At 41.6% G+C, this 17,623-nt stretch overlaps 1 protein-coding gene across 2 annotated transcripts in view; it reads left to right on the plus strand.

The window, feature by feature from the left end:
• The window catches only part of PSMD11 (proteasome 26S subunit, non-ATPase 11), a 33,023-nt gene that overhangs the window by 11,604 nt on the left and 3,796 nt on the right, over nt 1-17,623 (plus strand). For both annotated transcript variants that reach the window (XM_024564759.4, XM_045199035.3), the window contains exons 4-8: nt 7,672-7,743; nt 8,125-8,182; nt 9,802-9,996; nt 14,615-14,759; nt 15,509-15,569. In XM_024564759.4, coding sequence (XP_024420527.1) covers nt 7,672-7,743; nt 8,125-8,182; nt 9,802-9,996; nt 14,615-14,759; nt 15,509-15,569 — 531 coding nt within the window. The remainder of the gene's footprint in view (nt 1-7,671; nt 7,744-8,124; nt 8,183-9,801; nt 9,997-14,614; nt 14,760-15,508; nt 15,570-17,623) is intronic.

Raw genomic sequence — 17,623 nt, forward strand, 5'->3', positions numbered from 1 at the left:
TCTTTCCATGTATTAGATAGAGCTGCTTTGACTCTGTGTCTTGGTAGCGTGGCCTAATGTAGTAGGTGTCCTGGGGGGTCCAGTGGCACAGCCTCTGCTGTCACCCAAGCTGGGTGCTGGAGGTGCACCCTTCTTGTGGGTTGAGTACACCCTCCTGTTGTAGTTGAGCCTTGATTGCTGTTGGCAGGTCAATGTGAGGGATTTACCCAGGCCTGTCACTGCAAGGACTGGCTGTGACCACTGACCACCAACCTCCGCCCTCTGTGGAGGGTCAGCTGTGCAGGGAGGGGCAGGGTGGTGGTGCTCTGATGTGGTCTGTAGGTGTCCACTGGGTGCTGGCCAAGGTCAGCCCCCCGCTGTGTTCTGCATGGGGCCACCCTGCCTGAGCTATATGGCAATCTGAGATGGCTGCAACTTGTGCTGGGCTTGGAGAGTCCCAGGCAGAGCCAAGCTGTGAATCTAGGCTGCCTTCTGCTAGTGCTGGGCTTGAGGCCACTTAGCAAGAGGTACAGGGGTTAAGGGATCAGTGAGGTTGGCTCTTGCTTGTTTGAGAGGGTTTAGGAAGTTGTTCATGATAATATTTAGATGGCTCTTTTGAATAATTTAAAAGAAAAACTGGTTTTTAAAGGGGTGTTAGTCTTATGTAACTGTAACTTTTAAAAAAATTTGTACTTTGTTCTCATGAAAACGTGGTACCATCTTTGTTTGAAATAGGGTGCTTTTAGTTTGGGCTGAGTAAATGTTAGCTTGAAACAAACGAATAGATGTTACTTGGAACTTCATAGGCAGAAAAATTTAATTATCCAAGCCGCTCCTTTGTATACCAGTCTCTGGAATTGGTCCCTTCCCATAACAGAGCTGACTCAGTGGATAAAACTGCATTTGTTTAACAATCAGTTCTCTTACTCATTTGTGGAAATCTATCCAAATCATAATTAAATACTCTCCCATCATTGGCTGGTGGGATTTATAGGCCTATATCATGTGGCTCCATGTCTGGTTAGGCCCTCCCTTAACTGTGTTTGTACATTGTTATTGTTCATTGTATACTACATTTTTGTCAACTAGAACCCTTTCTTCCTTTTCCTAGGGTAAAGGCTCAGGTAGTATATCATATTAGTCCTAAATATAGGCTGATTTGGGCAGGGGGGGGTGATGATCATTATAGCTTTTCCCCCCTTTTTTTAAAAGATTTTATTTATTTATTTTTAGAGAGAGGGGAAGAGAGGGAGAAAGAGAGGGAGAGGTACATTAGTTGGTTGCCTCTCGCACATCCCCAGCTGGGGACCTGGCCTGCAACCCAGGCATGTGCCCTGACTAGGAATTGAACCTGCAAGTTTTAGGGTTGCAGGCTGTCACTCAATCCACTGAGCTATATCAGCCAGGGCCGTTATAGCTTTTTATCAAGTGCTGGTCTTAATCCACGTAGCAGGAGTTTCTTTTAGTAATTTTTGTGGATTATAGGTTACTTGCTTTTTTTGAAACAAATGTATGGATCATCCCAGTTGTTTTACCTGTACTTCAAACTCAGCATAGCTAACTTCACCCAACCATTTATTAAATTTTTCACTTCAACTTTCTTTAATGTTTATTTCTCCACCTCTTGTATTTGTTCTCTTTTTACAAACTATTATCTAGTTTGGTTCCTAATTATTTCTTACTTAGACTACTGCAAAAGCCTCATTCCACCCTGCATGCCTCCACTGTGAGAGATATCCTACCAAATAGCCCTCTGAATGCTTTCTTTTTCCATGTCCATGAGGTTTTTTTTCTCTTTATTTCTTTTCTTTTTTGCTCAATCTCTCCACCCTCCCAGCCAAACCCCCCACCCCACCCCTGCCGTCTGAACATTTTATTCCTCTCCCCATTCACCCCCAACTTGAGTCTGCATTGGTTCTGCATTGCCTGCAGAATTAGGCATGTCGTGGTTTTCTACTGTAAACCTACAGCAGCAACCTGATCTCCTGGCACTCTGTGACATGTACCAGACACGTCAGTCATATTGGATGCCTAGCTATTTGCTGAGCAAGCTCTATATGCTCCCATCTCTGAAATCTTTCCTTGTTGACTTCACTGTGATTTTCCTTGTTGACTCCACCCTTTCAGTGATCCACATTATATTTTGTATGTGTTATATTTCTGGTGGTTTTGTATGACAGTCACTTGAACATTTGCCTTATCTTTTTTGTAATGTGATCTCACTCAGGTGAAGTCCTATATACCTTGCAGCACCTCACAGGCATGCCTCACTTTATTGCACTTTGCCTTTTTTGTTATTGTTCTTTCATTTTTTTTCCTTTTGTACTTTGCTTTATTGCTCTTTACAGATGCGTTCTTTACAAATTGAAGGCAAGACCCTCCAGTATCAAAAAAAGTACGAGTTGCTTTATTGCTATGCTCCCTTTATTGCAATGGTCTGGGACCAAACCTGCAGTATCTCCAAGATACGCCTGTACATGGCTGTTCCTTAACCATGGCTACCCCTTCTCTTAACCCACCATATTACTCTCTCTTTTACTTCTTTATAGTTCTAATATTGGCCCCCTTTTTTGGCCGTAACTTCAAGCTGTCTAGACTTGGGGCATTTTTATACATCTTGATTAGTCTCAGCCTGATCTTAACATAGCTTTTCCTTCACTTCATTTCTGGTCTTTGCTTACATCTCAGTTACTCAGACTTTCCTTGATTGCCTTATTTAGAATACCCTATCTTTGCTTTCCTTTCCTTCATATTTATTTTGCTTATTAACATCTATTTCCTCCTCAGAATACACGTTCCATGAGGATTGCTACTTTGTCCCCTTCACTGTTGTCCTCCGCAGAGGTAGAGTATTTTGGCACAGAGGAGTTACATAACTAATATTTGTTGAAGGAATTCATGGATTATGTCTTCCCCATGGTAGATGTTTAGGAGATACTTTGTTGAATTAAGACTTAAGTTTGCTGAATTGAGATGTAAACATGGAGTATTGTTACATTTATCTAGGTGACTCAGGGTCTCTGACTTGGTGAAATTGGATATAGTCTTCATCTTGGAAGAGTCTTTGATTGAGTGATGGTAAAGGGTAGAGGAATGAGTCATACGTGGATCACTGTTACAGTAGTATTGAAGCCTGAGGCATGTTTTAGAACACTCATAAGAAAACTAGGAGTTTTGTGTTGGGGAGTTTGGTACCAACAGTTGGGGGGTGGGGAGAGTTTTCTTTGCCTTTTTCTACTTGAGGACCAACCACACGTTAGATAGATCTGTAGAACAGTCTTCAGCTTGCTGTATTCTGAAAGCTGATAGGATTCAGGTTAGATTGGGTCAGTTGCAATATTAAGGTTTAGAGCCTAGATAATGAGGATATTTGTATTGGGTTTGGGGCTGGGTGGGCGGGCGGGGGAGTGGCAGTAGGGTGGTTGACAAGGGGAGGGGAATGGAAAATTGGGGTGTGGAGGGGAGAAAGAAGGCTGAGCTAAGTCCTTGCCAAATGGTGAATAGTGATCTCTAGGGAGTTGCCTATGGGAAGCCTTTTTTTTTTTTTTTTTTTTTTTTTTGGGTGCTATAATCTAACAAACACATTTTAAGAAACTTACATCAAAAGAAATCATCCGGGGTGGGGTGGAGGGATGGGGAGAAAAGGCATACAACTGTAATTGAATAACAATTAAAAAAAATACTAAATAAAAAAAAAAAAAGAAAGAAATCATCCTGTTATTGAAATATTTCAATGGAAAAAGGAGTTTGTGCTAGAGAATTTCAGACCTAGAATAGTAATTTTTTTCCCATAAGGATTTAATTAACAAAAATTGTAAAAACTAGTTAAATGTATTGATTTAAATCTTAATAATTTTGATCACATCAAGCTTTTATCTCACGTAAGGGCTTCCTCCAGAAGCTGTGTCTCTTGTATCCTTATCCTCATTATCAGTCATTGTTAGCATTAACAAAGCACAAAGCCTTTCACACAAAATAGCTGTGTTGCAAAGGCCTTTAAATTTTTTCCTTAGAACTGAAGCACTGGTTCACCAATTACAGTTCTAGATAATGCAAAACGTGTACCCTGTAATTGATAATAGACATGCAGTTCATGTTAATTTATATATATATAAAAAAAAATCCCTGCTGTAGAAGAAATGTCTGTACTGACCTTATTAAGGGTGGTTTGAGGTAGAAAGAGCACTGGAAGTAGGGTCCAGTTCTGGTCCCGGAGCTGATAGGTGATCCTGGGCGTGTCACTTAACATCTGGACTGTCATGGAAATGGAGACAGGTGAGATTTTGGAGAATGCAGTGCTTTTTAACCAGGAATATACACCAGAGTGGCCAAGCTCTATTCCAGACTACTGAGTCACAAGCCTAGGCATTCATTTTTTTTGTGTTGTTTGAAAAAGCTCCGTGGGTAAAACTGATGGTAAGCTTTTCTTAGCCCCATCAAGGTGTGCAGGACTAAAAGACTTGTGTTTTTGTTGCTAAAATATTCAAAAAAATATTTTTAGTTCAACTAATGTTATGAAAAGAGACCTTACTTTGAATTTGGCTTTTCAGAACATAATTCAAAACTCTGAAGTTGTGATTGGCTTGCTTTATTTTTAGTTTTTGTAGACTTTTTTTGAGTCAGTTGTTTTTAGAGCCACCAGAGGGCTCTAATGAGTTGTAAAGATTTCAATGAATCTCTTAGTGTTAAATCTGCCAAATACCATTTAATATCAGCCATCAAGTTCTATTTATTGAATTTTGACCTATGTTTTAAAGGCAGAAGATGTGTCAGTTTGGATTATGTCCCTTAACTTTTCTCTCCTTACAATATCTCTTAAGGAACTTTGGATTTACATAAAAACCTGTTCTGTTAGTGAAATAGTTCTCCAGGAAGCTCAGTTTCTTTTATCTTATGCTCTGATTAGGAGTTTTAATACAAAACTTGAAGTAACAGTAGTGATGTAAGACCTGCAGTACTTAATGAGTAGTTTGTCAAAGCTAGTATGTCAAGGATACTCGACGCACGTAGACTGTCCAGTGTAGAATGTAAGTCAGCCCCTTTGCACATGATGTCACTGCTTCGGTGGCAGGTAGACCTGGGGATTCAGAGTGCCTTTAAGTAAAGTTTAAACCCCCTCTAAGTGTTAGGTTAATTCTAATTTCTATTACTACCTTCAATACAAGCTAAATTTGCTTTATTGGGTTGATGAATTTGTTAGTTGCACTTCTTAGAATCTGAAACAGAGGAGCCATATAGGCCTTTTGAGTCTTACAAGCAGCTGTTAGTAACAAGGCATCTGTGCTTAGGCTGAGAACTTCTTTCCTTTATTACCAGTGTATTCACGTTAACACATTACTGTTACTATTTACTATTCAGGGAGAAATTTCTGCTTTAAAAATTTCTCAGCCATCATAGAAATCTACATTCCAGGGCTACATATGTTTGAAATTTGGGGTCTCTCCTGGGAAAAGTAGAAGAGGAATCTCAACTTCCAGCCAAGGTGGAGGTGTAGGTAAACACGCTTTGTCTCCACATACAGCTACAGCAAAAATTACAAATAAACTACAAAACAAGTAACGCCCAGATTTGTCAGAAAATCTAGCTGTATGGAAGTCCAACAACCATGGATTTCATGGAGTCACATTCACCCAGATGGGTAGGCGGGGCAGAGGTAGAGGCTCAGAGGAGTGGAGAGGCAGCAAAATGAGTGATCCAATATTTACATACAGTGGATAAAAATCAAGAGGGATATCTCTGGGAGTTAGTGATCCCAGCCTCCAGCCAGACTACCCAACCCAGGGTCCCAGTGCCAAGAAGATAAGTCCCCCTAACTTCTGGCTTACCCAAACCAGTGAGGGTTGGGGTGGCAGAAGAAACTTCGGGGTTTTCAAGAGACTTCTCTTAAAGGGCCCTCAACGGACTTAGGACTCATACAGACCCACCCTGTCTGGGATTCAGCACCAGGGCAACAGCTGGGAGGGCACCAGTGGAATATGGGGAGAAAGGGAGAAAATGAAGTGACTGGCAAGGGAGCAAATGCCGGGGAGACAGCTTCCAAAGGCCAAACAGCAGCATTGTCCCTTCTCTGAGCCCTCCCCGACACAGAGCCACAAAATGGTGAAATGGCTACCCTGCCCTTGCAACTACTTAAGGCTCTGTCCCACACAATTTACAGATGCCTTTCCTATAGTAGGCCATGCTTCTAAAACAGGGAACCAAAGCAGCTCTCCCTGATACACTGAAAAAAAACACAGGGAGGCTGCCAAACTGAGGAGACAAAGAAATATGCCCCAAATTAAAAAATGGAACGTAACTCCAGGAAAAGAACTAAATGAAGTGGAGATAAGCAACCCATCAGATGCAAAGTCGAAAACACTGGTTATCAGGATGCCCAAAGAAATCATGGGGTACTCCAACAGTATAAAGAAGGACCCAGGCAGAAATGAAGGTTGCACTAAGTGAAATAAAGAAAAATCCACAGGGAACCAGCAGTGGAGGGGATGAAGCTGAGATTCAAATGAATAATTTGGAACATAAGGAAGAAAAAAAGTACTCAATCAGAACAGCAAGAAAAAAAAAGAATTTAAAAATGAGAATAGAATATGGAGCCTCTGGGACATCTCCAAACTTACCAACATCTGAATCATAGGGGTGCCAGAAGGAGAAGAGGAAGAGCAAGAAATTGAAAACTTATTTGAAATAATGAAAGAAAACTTCCCTAATTGGGGTGACTTCCCAAATCTGTGAAGGAAATAAACATACAAGTCCAGGAAGCACAGAGGGTCCCAAACAAGTTGGACCCAAAGAGGGCCACACCAAGACACATCATAATTAAAATGCTAAAGGTTAAAGATAAAGAGAGACTCTTAGAAGCAGCAAGAGAAAAGCAGAGAGTTACCTACAAAGGAGTTCCCTAAGACTGTCAGCTGACTTCTTAAAGAAAACTTTGCAGTCTAGAAGGGACAAGGTAAAACTAAAGGAGGTCATTGTCACCAAGCCATTGTTATATGAAATGTTAAAGGGAACTATGTAAGAAAAAGAAGGTCAAACTGTGAACATTAAAATGGAAAGAAATGCACAACTATCAGCAACTGAATCTAAAAACAAACAGGCAAACAAGCAGAACAGGAACAGAATCATAGATATGGAGATCATAATCATGGAGGATACGGGAGATCACTGGAGGGTTATCAGCTGGGAGAGGGAAGGGGGAGAAAGGGGGAAAGGTGCAGGAATTAAGAAGCATAATTGGTCAGTACAAAATAGACAGAGGGATGTTAAGAACAGTATAGGAAATGGAGAAGCCAAAGAACTTAATATGTATGACCCATGGGCATGAACTAGGGAGGGGATTGCTGGAGGGAAGTGGGTACTGGGCAGAGGGGGACAAAGGAAATAATTAGGACAACTGTAATAGCATAATCAATGAAATGTATTAAAAACAACAGTAACAACAAAAAAAAAGGAATCTCAACAATGAGGCTCTTTTCTGGAGGAACACAATCTAAACACAAAGATAATTTGTGTGTGAAAAGCCTAGTTGGGTCTTTATTATGATATAAGTTAAACACTGGGACACCGTGGATCAAGGCATTAAATAGAGCAACATGGGTAGGGTTAAGGAGCAGATTAAAGCTGTTCTCCAAAGCAAAGTTTGTGGGGAGAATGTGAGAACATAATATTGAGTGTACTCTCTTTTCTCTGTTGCAGGTTGAGTTGTGTTTAGAGTGCATCGAATGGGCCAAATCAGAGAAAAGAACTTTCTTACGCCAGGCTTTGGAGGTATGTACCTATATCAGTACTGGTTTCAGGTCTCTAGGCATTAGACAGATTATGGGTGTAAGTAACACCATCAGATTAAAAGTATTTTCTGCAACTTTGTATTATCCAGGCACCCAAAGCTTATTGCTAGTGACATTTGCACTGGTTGAAGTTTGGAGATATATCTGCTAACTTAGATGAGTAAGCAGAAACATCGTCAAAGTTAGCAGTCACTGCCCATAATAGGAGATACCATGAGCTGGGTAATTTTTTTAGACTGAATTTGGTGTTGTTATCAGGACTTGATATTTAACAGTAACAGTTCGGTGGCTCTCAATCTTTGATTTCTGCCTTTGGGTTTTACCCTTCCTTCCATCAGTCAATGCCTTTTCTCTCCCCTAGGCAAGACTGGTGTCTTTGTACTTTGATACGAAGAGATACCAGGAAGCATTGCATTTGGGTAAGTAACCTGGTAGAAATTAATAAGGCATCTGAGCTGGCTACATGAATGTATTTTTGAGCGTGACCACTTTTATTAGTTACCTATTAATAATTTATATTCTTTCTACTTCTAAGAAGTATTGAAGATGGCTTATATTTACTGAATCTGTCATGGAAAAATGCCATTTGGAAGTTCTAAGAAACTAACTAGAATCGTTCATTCTTTTATTTATTTAAAACATTTTAAAATTTATTTTAAAAAATTTATTGGGGTGAACTGGTTAATAAAATAATAATAGGTTTCAGGTGTACTATGTGTTCACCACCCCAAGTCAAATATCCTTCCATCACCATTTATTCCACCATTACCCTCTTCTACCTTCCCCTATCCCTTATCCCTTTCCCTCTGGTAATCACCGTACAATCACCGCATTGTCGTGTGTGTTTATGAGGCTTGCTTTTTTTTTTTTTTTGCTTAATTCCTTCACCTTTTCATCCAGGTCTCCCCCCGCCCCCCGCCTAGAGTGGTCATTCTGTTCTCTGTTCTCTATGAATCTTTCTTTCTTTCTTTCTTTTTTTTATTTTGTTCATTAGATTGCACCTATAAGTGAAATAATCACATGGTACTTGTCTTTCTATGACTGGCTTACTTTACTTAGCATAATACTTTCCAGGTCCATTCATGCTGTCGCAAAGGGTAAGATATCCTTCTTTTTTATGGCTGAGTAGTATTCCATTGTATAAATGTACCATAGCTTTTTTAATCCACTATCTATTGATGAGCACTTGGGCTGCTTCCAGATCTTGGCGATTGTAAATAACACTGCAATGAACACAGGAGTGCATATATTCTTTCGAGTCAGTGTTTTGATTTTCTTCAGGTTTATTCCTAGAAGCGGACTCGTTGGGTCATAAGGCAGGTTAATTTTTTTTTTAAGATTTTTTGTTTATTTATTTTTAGACAGAGGGGAAGGGAGGGATAGAGAGATTGAGAGAAACGTCATTGTCTGGTTGCCTTTCATGTGCCCCCTACTGGGGACCTGGCCTGCAACTCAGGCATGTGCCCTGACTGGGAGTTGAACTGGTGACCCTTTGGTTTGCAGGCTGGCACTCAATTCACTGAGACACACTGGCCAGGGTCCTGAGTGTTCTTATGAGGGTGGGAAAGGAGATGTTATGGCACAGGTGGCAGACACAAGGCCCGCAGGCCGAATCTGGCCCTCCACCTAGTTTTATCCGGCCTGGCACCTTGTTTCTACCCAGTGGCAGCGCCGAGCTCCTTGCCCCTAATTAAGGAGTAGTTACACTTATATGGTCCTAAAATTACATTCAGCCCTCTGAGGGCAACAGAGAGGCTGATGTGGCTCCCAGTGAAAAATGAGTTTGACACCCCTGTGTTCTGGGTAAGGTATCTAGATTTTGGCCAGGAGGCACGTTCTCCCTTCTGAGACCACACCTTTCCTCTTGCCTTTTCTCTCCCTCTCCTCTTCCCTCAAGGCACGTTACCTTTACCTTTCTCTTTTCTTAGCTCCAAGGGCCCTTCTTTTGCCTCTGTAACTTTCTAAATAAACTTTCTCTTACAGTTTGGAAATAAAAAGGTTATGGCCAAGAAATGGGGCAAATTTTTTTTTCCTTCAGGTTCTCAGCTGTTGCGGGAGTTGAAAAAGATGGATGACAAAGCCCTTTTGGTGGAAGTACAGCTCTTAGAAAGCAAAACATACCATGCCCTGAGCAACTTGCCGAAAGCCCGAGCCGCCTTAACCTCTGCTCGAACCACAGCAAATGCCATCTACTGCCCCCCTAAATTGCAGGCCACCTTGGATATGCAGTCAGGTAATGTCTGTAGCTACTCATGGGATGTTTTCTTAAAGCTCATCTTATTTCACAGGTGGAAGGCATGGAGGGTTGGGGAATAAAATTGGCTGATTTGGTTTGGGCTTCTTCAAAGAAACCAATTAGAAGGCTATTTCTCTAATTAGCTGCCCCCTTCTATTAACTTTCTATGAATTGCCTAAAATATATTAACAACATGCTTATTCATGATTGAGCAGGCAACCTGATTTTGAGAGCCAAAACCCTAGAGAGATCTTGTTTAAAGGTTTAAAAAACTGCCTTAATTTCTTTGTCACTACTCAGGATGGTAACGTTCTTTCCAGCTTGCACCAACCTACATCTGATGTCACTTGGAGATCTTTATAAAGTGTGTTAGACTTTTCCAAATGGCCCCAGAACAGGGCTAAGGAAAGACCCCTCTCCCCAATTTCAGTTGCGTAATGTGGATAGCTTCCTGGTGGAGTGTGTGAATGTTGGGGCTAGGGGACCATGGGTAGTAGAGTACTTTTTCTTGTAGTCAGCAGTTTTTATTTTTGCGTTGGCCAAAAAGTTCATGTGTTTTTTTCTGTAAAATAAAAGACACATTTTTCATTTTCACCAGTAATTTATTGATTTGGGTATTTTGAGTATGTTGGCTGTCTCCTGCATGGTAATAATGTTAGTTCTTAATTAATGTCTTGATTTGATTGCTCTCGACTTCAGTGGTGTACCTGACCATGGAGCATTGTCCAGCAAGAAATCTCCAGCACGAAACTTGCAAACCAGTGTTGACATGTTTGGTCAGTCACAGCACCTTCTCCATACACTGCACAAATCTTTTTTGCGTTTCCGTTGCGTTTTTACCTTTCTTGAAATAATAAAGTGTAATATGCCAAAAGTGTTGCTTGTTTTCTTCCAAATGGCTACATAGAAATTTACCCATTTGATAAGTTTTTTTAAATGCAGTATGACAGCTGTTACAATACAGTCTAACAAAATTGTTTCGAATAAAGTTAAAGACAACTAAGCACTTACTGGGCCATCTTATGGAAAAAACAAAGAAACATTTTGGCCAATCCAGTAGTTACAATTTATTATCGTTATTGAAGGAGTGCTGGGGTTGAAGGCAGAAGACTAGTTTAAAAGCTCTTAATCTCTGTAGCCTTCCTTAATTTCCATGTCTGCCCTACTTGTCTCTTGGGTATTGTATCAAGTGGCATGTTTTGTCATTCGGAGGTCAAGAGCAAGTAAGTTTAGACTTTCCCAGGTTGAAATTTTGGTTCTGCCAAATCCTAGTTAATATATCTTTGGGCAAGTTACTTAAATTATCTGTAGGTTGTACCTCTTCATAGGATTGTGGTGGGGAGTAAATGATATGATGAATGTGAAGCTTTAAACACAGTACTTAGTTTTGACCTTTCTTTAACCCCCTGCTCTTTTATTATGCTCTTCCTTTATGGTCAAGAGATGAACTTGCATCTGAATTCTCAGAGGAAATAGAGGCCATTTTTAGGTAAACCCTCTTTTTTTCCCCCCCTCTCCAAAATTTGTATCACTATCCATTTTTACCCCTTATCAAGAGTGATCCTTTTGCCTCTCCTTTTGTTCCACTGTAAGTCTGTGGTCTGTTTCTCCACTTGGATCTTCCTCTTAGTTTCTGAACCACCCGAGCTGAAAAAGCACAGTCTTTCTCCTTTTTAAATTGCTATCTTCTTGTCTGTCAAGGTTCTTGAAAAAGTTGAGAGTATCCCTTCTTGTCTATTGACTTCTTAAAAGAAGTCAGTAACTCCCTTATAACCGTTGCCGGCGGGGGGGGGGGGGGGGTAGGGGTGTAGGATTTTGACCCTGTTGAATATTCTAAGCTTTTTTTTAAACACTGTTGTAGGCTTCTTTGATATTGCTGTCTCTTTGGTTTGGGTTTCCTTCCCTTGATGATCAATTAGCTTTGGTCACACTTTGCTGTTTCCTCTTCCTTCTGACTTTGCTCCTCAGTGTTGTTTGCTTAGTTTTTTTCTCTTCCTGTTCTCTTCTCTGTTCTCCCTGTTTCCTGTCTAATCCTGTACTCTCCCATGGCTTTAGCTGCCACATAAAACTAATGGTCGCCTTCTGTAAATCTCCATAATGTCCTCTCCTAAATTCCATACCAAGATGTTTAGCTGCGTGGTGGACACACACCGAAATATCCCATAGGTATCTCATTCTCAGCATACTGAAAACCAGAGTCACCTAACCTCTGTCCCCTCAACCGTTTTCTTCCTGCATCGCCTGTTTCAGTTAGTGGTATCATTTTATTTTTACGTGATTTTTATGTTATTTAATTAATTTTTAAGAAAGATTTTATTTATTTCTTAGAGGAGAAGGAAGGGAGAAAGGGAGAGAAACATTGATGGGTTGCCTCTCGCATGCCCCAACCAGGGACCTGGCACGCAACCCAGGTGTGTGCCCTGACCAGGAATCGAACCAGCAACCTTTTGGTCTGTGGGAGGGTACCCAGCCTACTGAGCTATACCAGTCAGGGCTGATCATGTAACTTCTTTGTTTAAAATTCTCCAACGGTTCCTTTAGCCTGTAGTCCCCAGGCTAAATTATACTTTAACATGACATTCAAAAGGAAGGCATTCTTTCCTTTCATTCCCATCTCTGGTTTTCATTTCTAGTGATCAAGTGATTTCATGTCTTCCTGCTTCTGAGCCTTTATGTATTTTGTCATCTCTGCTTCAGAATTCCCCTGTTCATCTTGTCCCCTTGGTAAGCTCTTGCACCCTTCCAGACCTAGCTCAGATGTCTTCTCTGTAAACCCTCTTCAGTGCCTTGCTCTCAGACTTCCCTTTTCCAGGTGTATTTCTTTGGAAATGTTATGTTACTGAGCTCCTCGTTTCTGTTTTGGTGACCATCTTTCCCACTGTGAGACTATGATTTCCTTCGGGGCCTCATTCATATTTGTTTCCTCTATAGTAGCCATAGCAGTGCTTGGCGTGGTAGGCTCTTGTTAATATTTATGTTGAACGAGTGACAGTCTTTTTAAATAATAAACCACGTCAACCGTGATGCTCATAGTCACAATGTGGCCCTTATTTACTAATGTGTTGGGGAAAACAATGTAACCCATCTTGGGGCTTATTTTACTTTTTTCCCCCCTAACTTTCTTAGTTTGGGTCTGGTCTATTCTCCTCTAGTTCTGGACTGGGGAGTATGGGAAAGTGGAGATTCGTCTCGTCTAGTTTAGCAGGGTTGTTTGTTGGGTATTCTTTAGGGAACTCTCCTTGGCTGCAGAGAAGGATGGGTTTTCTCCAGGCCTCTGTATTTAAGAATGCTAGAAGGAGGATCTGATTCCTTCAGTGTCAGAGTAGGAGGCCTTTTGGTAGGATCAAAGTACTGGGGTGTGTCACTTAACCACTCACTAACTCGCTGTTAAGTTAGAAGTTCCAACTTGGTGTGCCAGACACATAGGCTTGTGACAGGTAGGCTAGAAGTGTGCTGAAACATTGCTCTCTCGGAGTCATGTGTAAGTGGTTTTATCTTTTTACTCCAGTGTGCTGAATACTTTCTACATGTCCCTTGATGTGAAAAATGTTGGGAAGCCCTGTGGTAAATAAACATATGGGGCTGAGGAATATAACCTCATAAGGGCAGAGGGAGAGTTAGAACTGGTAGATAGACTCTCGGGCTTGCCTTAGATGTTCCCAAGCTAGAGGGAACTAATTTTCATATTATCTCAAGTCATAGTTTAGGTTGGAATAGTAGCAGGTTCAATCAAAGTTAGGCTCATTGGAAGCATCCCAACTTCTAAAAAGTTCAATGTGCAATCATTTACTTATTAAAAGATTTTATTTATTTACTTTTAGAGGGGAGGGGAAGGAGAAAGAGAGGGAGAGAAACATTGATGTGTGAGAGATACATCAATCGATCGCCTCTCACATGCCCCAACCAGGTACCTGTCCTGCAACCCAGGCATGTGCCCTGACTGGGAATCGAACCAGTGACTTTTTGGTTCACAAGCCAGTGCTTAGCTGAGGTACACCAGCCAGTGCACTGCGTGCATTTAAGTTTATGGCTTTGGCATTATGTGAAATCTATACTGATTGCATCTAGGCAAAAGCACATCCGTAAATGGCAAATATCTGAAATGAGAATATAAGAGGTTGGATTTTTTTTTTTTCCCGTGAAAGCCGCTTACATATAAAAATGTCAAGCTTAGAAAAGCCATCTTAATGAAATGGTTAATATTATTAAAATAGGTCATTCAGGTAGTGGAGGGATGTTGGGGTCAACTTCCTGACCTGTGACAGTGATGGGGGGTAAACCTGTCCTTTCCCAGTGGCTCCACAAGATAGGACTGCAGTAGAAGCACAGGGAAAGATGTTACAGTGTGCAGATTTTAGGGTGGTCTTGGAGTTGAGTCTTAACTCCTTCAGAATTTACATTGTCAAGATGACATTGAACTAGGAGGCCAAACATCTGGGTTCTAATCCCAGCTTTGACACTAGCTAGCAGTGACTTGGGGCAGGTCCTTTATCCTTTTCTGACCTCATGAATAAGTAGGTGGGGTTGAGATAGATTTCTGAGGCCCTTCCCAGCCATAATCTTGTATGGTTCTCTTGTTTCCTATGGTTCTTACTCTTTATTTTTCAACATGCAGGTATTATCCATGCAGCAGAAGAGAAGGACTGGAAAACTGCGTACTCATACTTCTATGAGGCATTTGAGGGTTATGACTCCATTGATAGCCCCAAGGCCATCACATCTCTGAAGTACATGTTGCTGTGCAAAATCATGCTGAACACGTAGGTGCACATTACTTTGGGATATGCGAATTCAGATTCTTCAGCTAAGTTTTCTGCTCTGTCAGAGGTGGCTTGGGCAGGGAGGATGGCTAGTCACAGAAGCCGCAGCAGCTGCCTTCTGGGATGGTTGAAGAGTGGGAAGGTGGAAGGTGATCTGGAGCACTTTTACTTGCTAGCCTTTCAGAATGGAGGAGACAGATTTTATAAGTCTGCTTCCCAGCCTCTCGTGGAGGGTTCTCCTCATCCTGCAATTATCTTGTCCAGAGGGTTGCTGAGCTTAGGACTGAGGGCCAGAAAATAGCTTATAGACCAGTACCAGCTGACTGGGCCAACCCACAGTGGGGGTGGGTTAAGGGAGAGGTTTTAAAAAGCGGAAAACAGCAAGTACGACAGATCCTTTTATAAAAAGTAATACAGAATTTATCTGCATTTTGGGGGGAATAAATGAGATATTCACTGGGATTCTTTTTGGATATTATATTGGGATTTGACTTACACTTATTCTGCCTGTTGGTTCAACTACTTTTGGTAGGTTTAGTGTGGCTCTTTTTTTATGTTGGGAGTTTTTCTACTACTCAGTGCTGAGCTTTGTCCTAGAGTATAGAGATCCTGGCTTCTGCAGTGTGAGGGGCGTATGGGCTTAGAAGTGGGGGCTGATTCTCAGTGTGCTTCTGAAAAAAAGATGTCACCTAAACCTATGCTTACAAGCATACTGTTCTGGAGCAACTGACCAAGTTTTTTTTTTCTAGCCCAGAAGATGTCCAGGCTCTGGTGAGCGGGAAGCTTGCACTTCGCTATGCAGGGAGGCAGGTAGGCAATGCTGGGACTGCAGTTCTTATCTCTGCTCACTCTGAGGCCAGCGTGCAGTCAGATGTGATGGTCGTTGAGGCCAGTGCTCTTTAGGTCTCCATTCTACATTTTTATTCCCCACCCTTCTTTACCCTTCAGCCCACTCGGTATGTTTCCTATACTATGTTTTTTTAAGATTTTTAGAGAGAGGGGAAAGGAGAGAGAAAGAGAGGGAGAGAAACATGAGAGAAACAGTGATCAGTTGCTTCTCATGGCCCCAAATGGGGACCTGGCCTACAACCCAGTCATGTGCCCTGACTGGGAATCGAACCAGCAATCCTTTGGTTCACAGGCTGGTGCCCAATCCACTGAGCCACACCAGCCAGGGCATGTTTCCTATACTATTAAATTTTTGTCCTAAAAGTGTTTGGTGCTCTTATGGACATCAGGTGGTTTTTGAGGGCCTTATAGAACTGAATTTTAGCATTTGCATTGAGCTAGGTTGCATTTTGCTCTGACCAGGAAATTTATCTACCAGGAGCCTTATTTGCAAATTTGAAATGAGCAGAATATGAAATGTTGGTTTCTCTGAGTTGAAGCCTGGTTAAGGTCTGGTGCAAACATGCTTTATGGAGATCAGATTGCTTGGTGCCGAAACAAGGTTTTGATGACTCACCTGAGTGCTTCTCATGTCAGTACCCACCCTTCTACTCATGCCCTGAGTTTTAGATGTGGTGCAAGAAGAGGCTTTCAATGTTTGGGAGCCCTTTAGTGGTACCTTTTGTACCTGAGTAGCTATGAGTATGACCCATGTAAAGATGTCTACACCATCCCTTCTTTGTACTTTGCTTAAATATCACTACTAAAGTAAAAGTGATCTTTGTAGATTCAAATGCAGTTGTCTTCTAAACAGTGGACACATTGGCTGTCTTACTGTATTCTTTTTTAAGATTTTATTTATTTATTTTTAGAGAGTGGGGGAAGGGAGGGAGAAAGAAAGGGAGAGAAACATCAATCAGTTGCCTCTCACACGCCCCCAACTGGGACCTGGCCTGCAACTCAGGCATGTGCCCTGATTGGGAATTGAACCAGCAACCTTTCAGTTTGCATGCCAGTGCTCAATCGGCTGAGCCAACCAACCAGGGCTTTCTTACTGTATGAGAAATGGCCATAAGATAATTTCTTCCTTCTCCACAAGTGGTCCTGATAGGCATTATATCAGAAAAAGTTTCAGAGCAGCTTCTAGTTTTGACCAAAAGGACACTGGATATTGCTAAAGTGGGAGACTTGCTACCCTATCTAGAAGGAGAGTTGAGGAGACAGGCTAAGAGAGGTCAAGTGTCCAGGACAAGGTCAGGTAACTAGTAGAGGTGGAGCCAGACTTTGAACTTGGGTTATCTTGGTTCTAAGTTCAGACTTTTCTCATGACATCTGTCCTGTCTGTAGGACAAATGCTGGGGAGAAACTACACTTTGCACTCTTTTTAGAATCTGCTGTATAAGACACACCATCCTTATTTAAGTACTTAGGCTGGTGTAAGAAGAGCACCTTTTGGTCCTTTGTACCTTTTAAAAAAAATTATTTATTTATTTTTAGGGGGGTGGGAGGGAGAGAAACATTAATGTGCAGGAGAAACATCAGTCGGCTGCCTCTTGCTTGTCCCCGCTGCGGGTCTTGGCCCACAACCCAGGCATGTGCTCTGACCGGGAATGGAACTGGAGACCTTCCAGCTTGGAGGAGGAGGCCTAACCCACTGAGCCACACCAGCCAGGGCTGTGCTGTGTTCCTTGATGACAGCTTTTGAGCAGGAGTCAGACTGTTTTGAAAAGATTAATGTTGTAGGTTTTTTGTTGACTGGAGGAGACTTGATAGCTTGGTCAGGTGTCTTTTATAACTAGGTGCCCTCAACCATTAATTGTACAGTCACACTGGGGTTTTAACATGCAGTATAATATGGAGGATTTTGATGCCTCAACCCTAATGAAAGTGGACCTCAGTCTGTGCTCTGTAACAAACCTAGCAGAATGGATGTTGCTAAAAAGCACAGGTGTGATCAGTTCTAAGGGCCAGAAGGA

The sequence above is a fragment of the Desmodus rotundus genome, chromosome 9 (genome assembly GCF_022682495.2).
Source record: "Desmodus rotundus isolate HL8 chromosome 9, HLdesRot8A.1, whole genome shotgun sequence".
Classification (NCBI taxonomy): domain Eukaryota; kingdom Metazoa; phylum Chordata; class Mammalia; order Chiroptera; family Phyllostomidae; genus Desmodus; species Desmodus rotundus.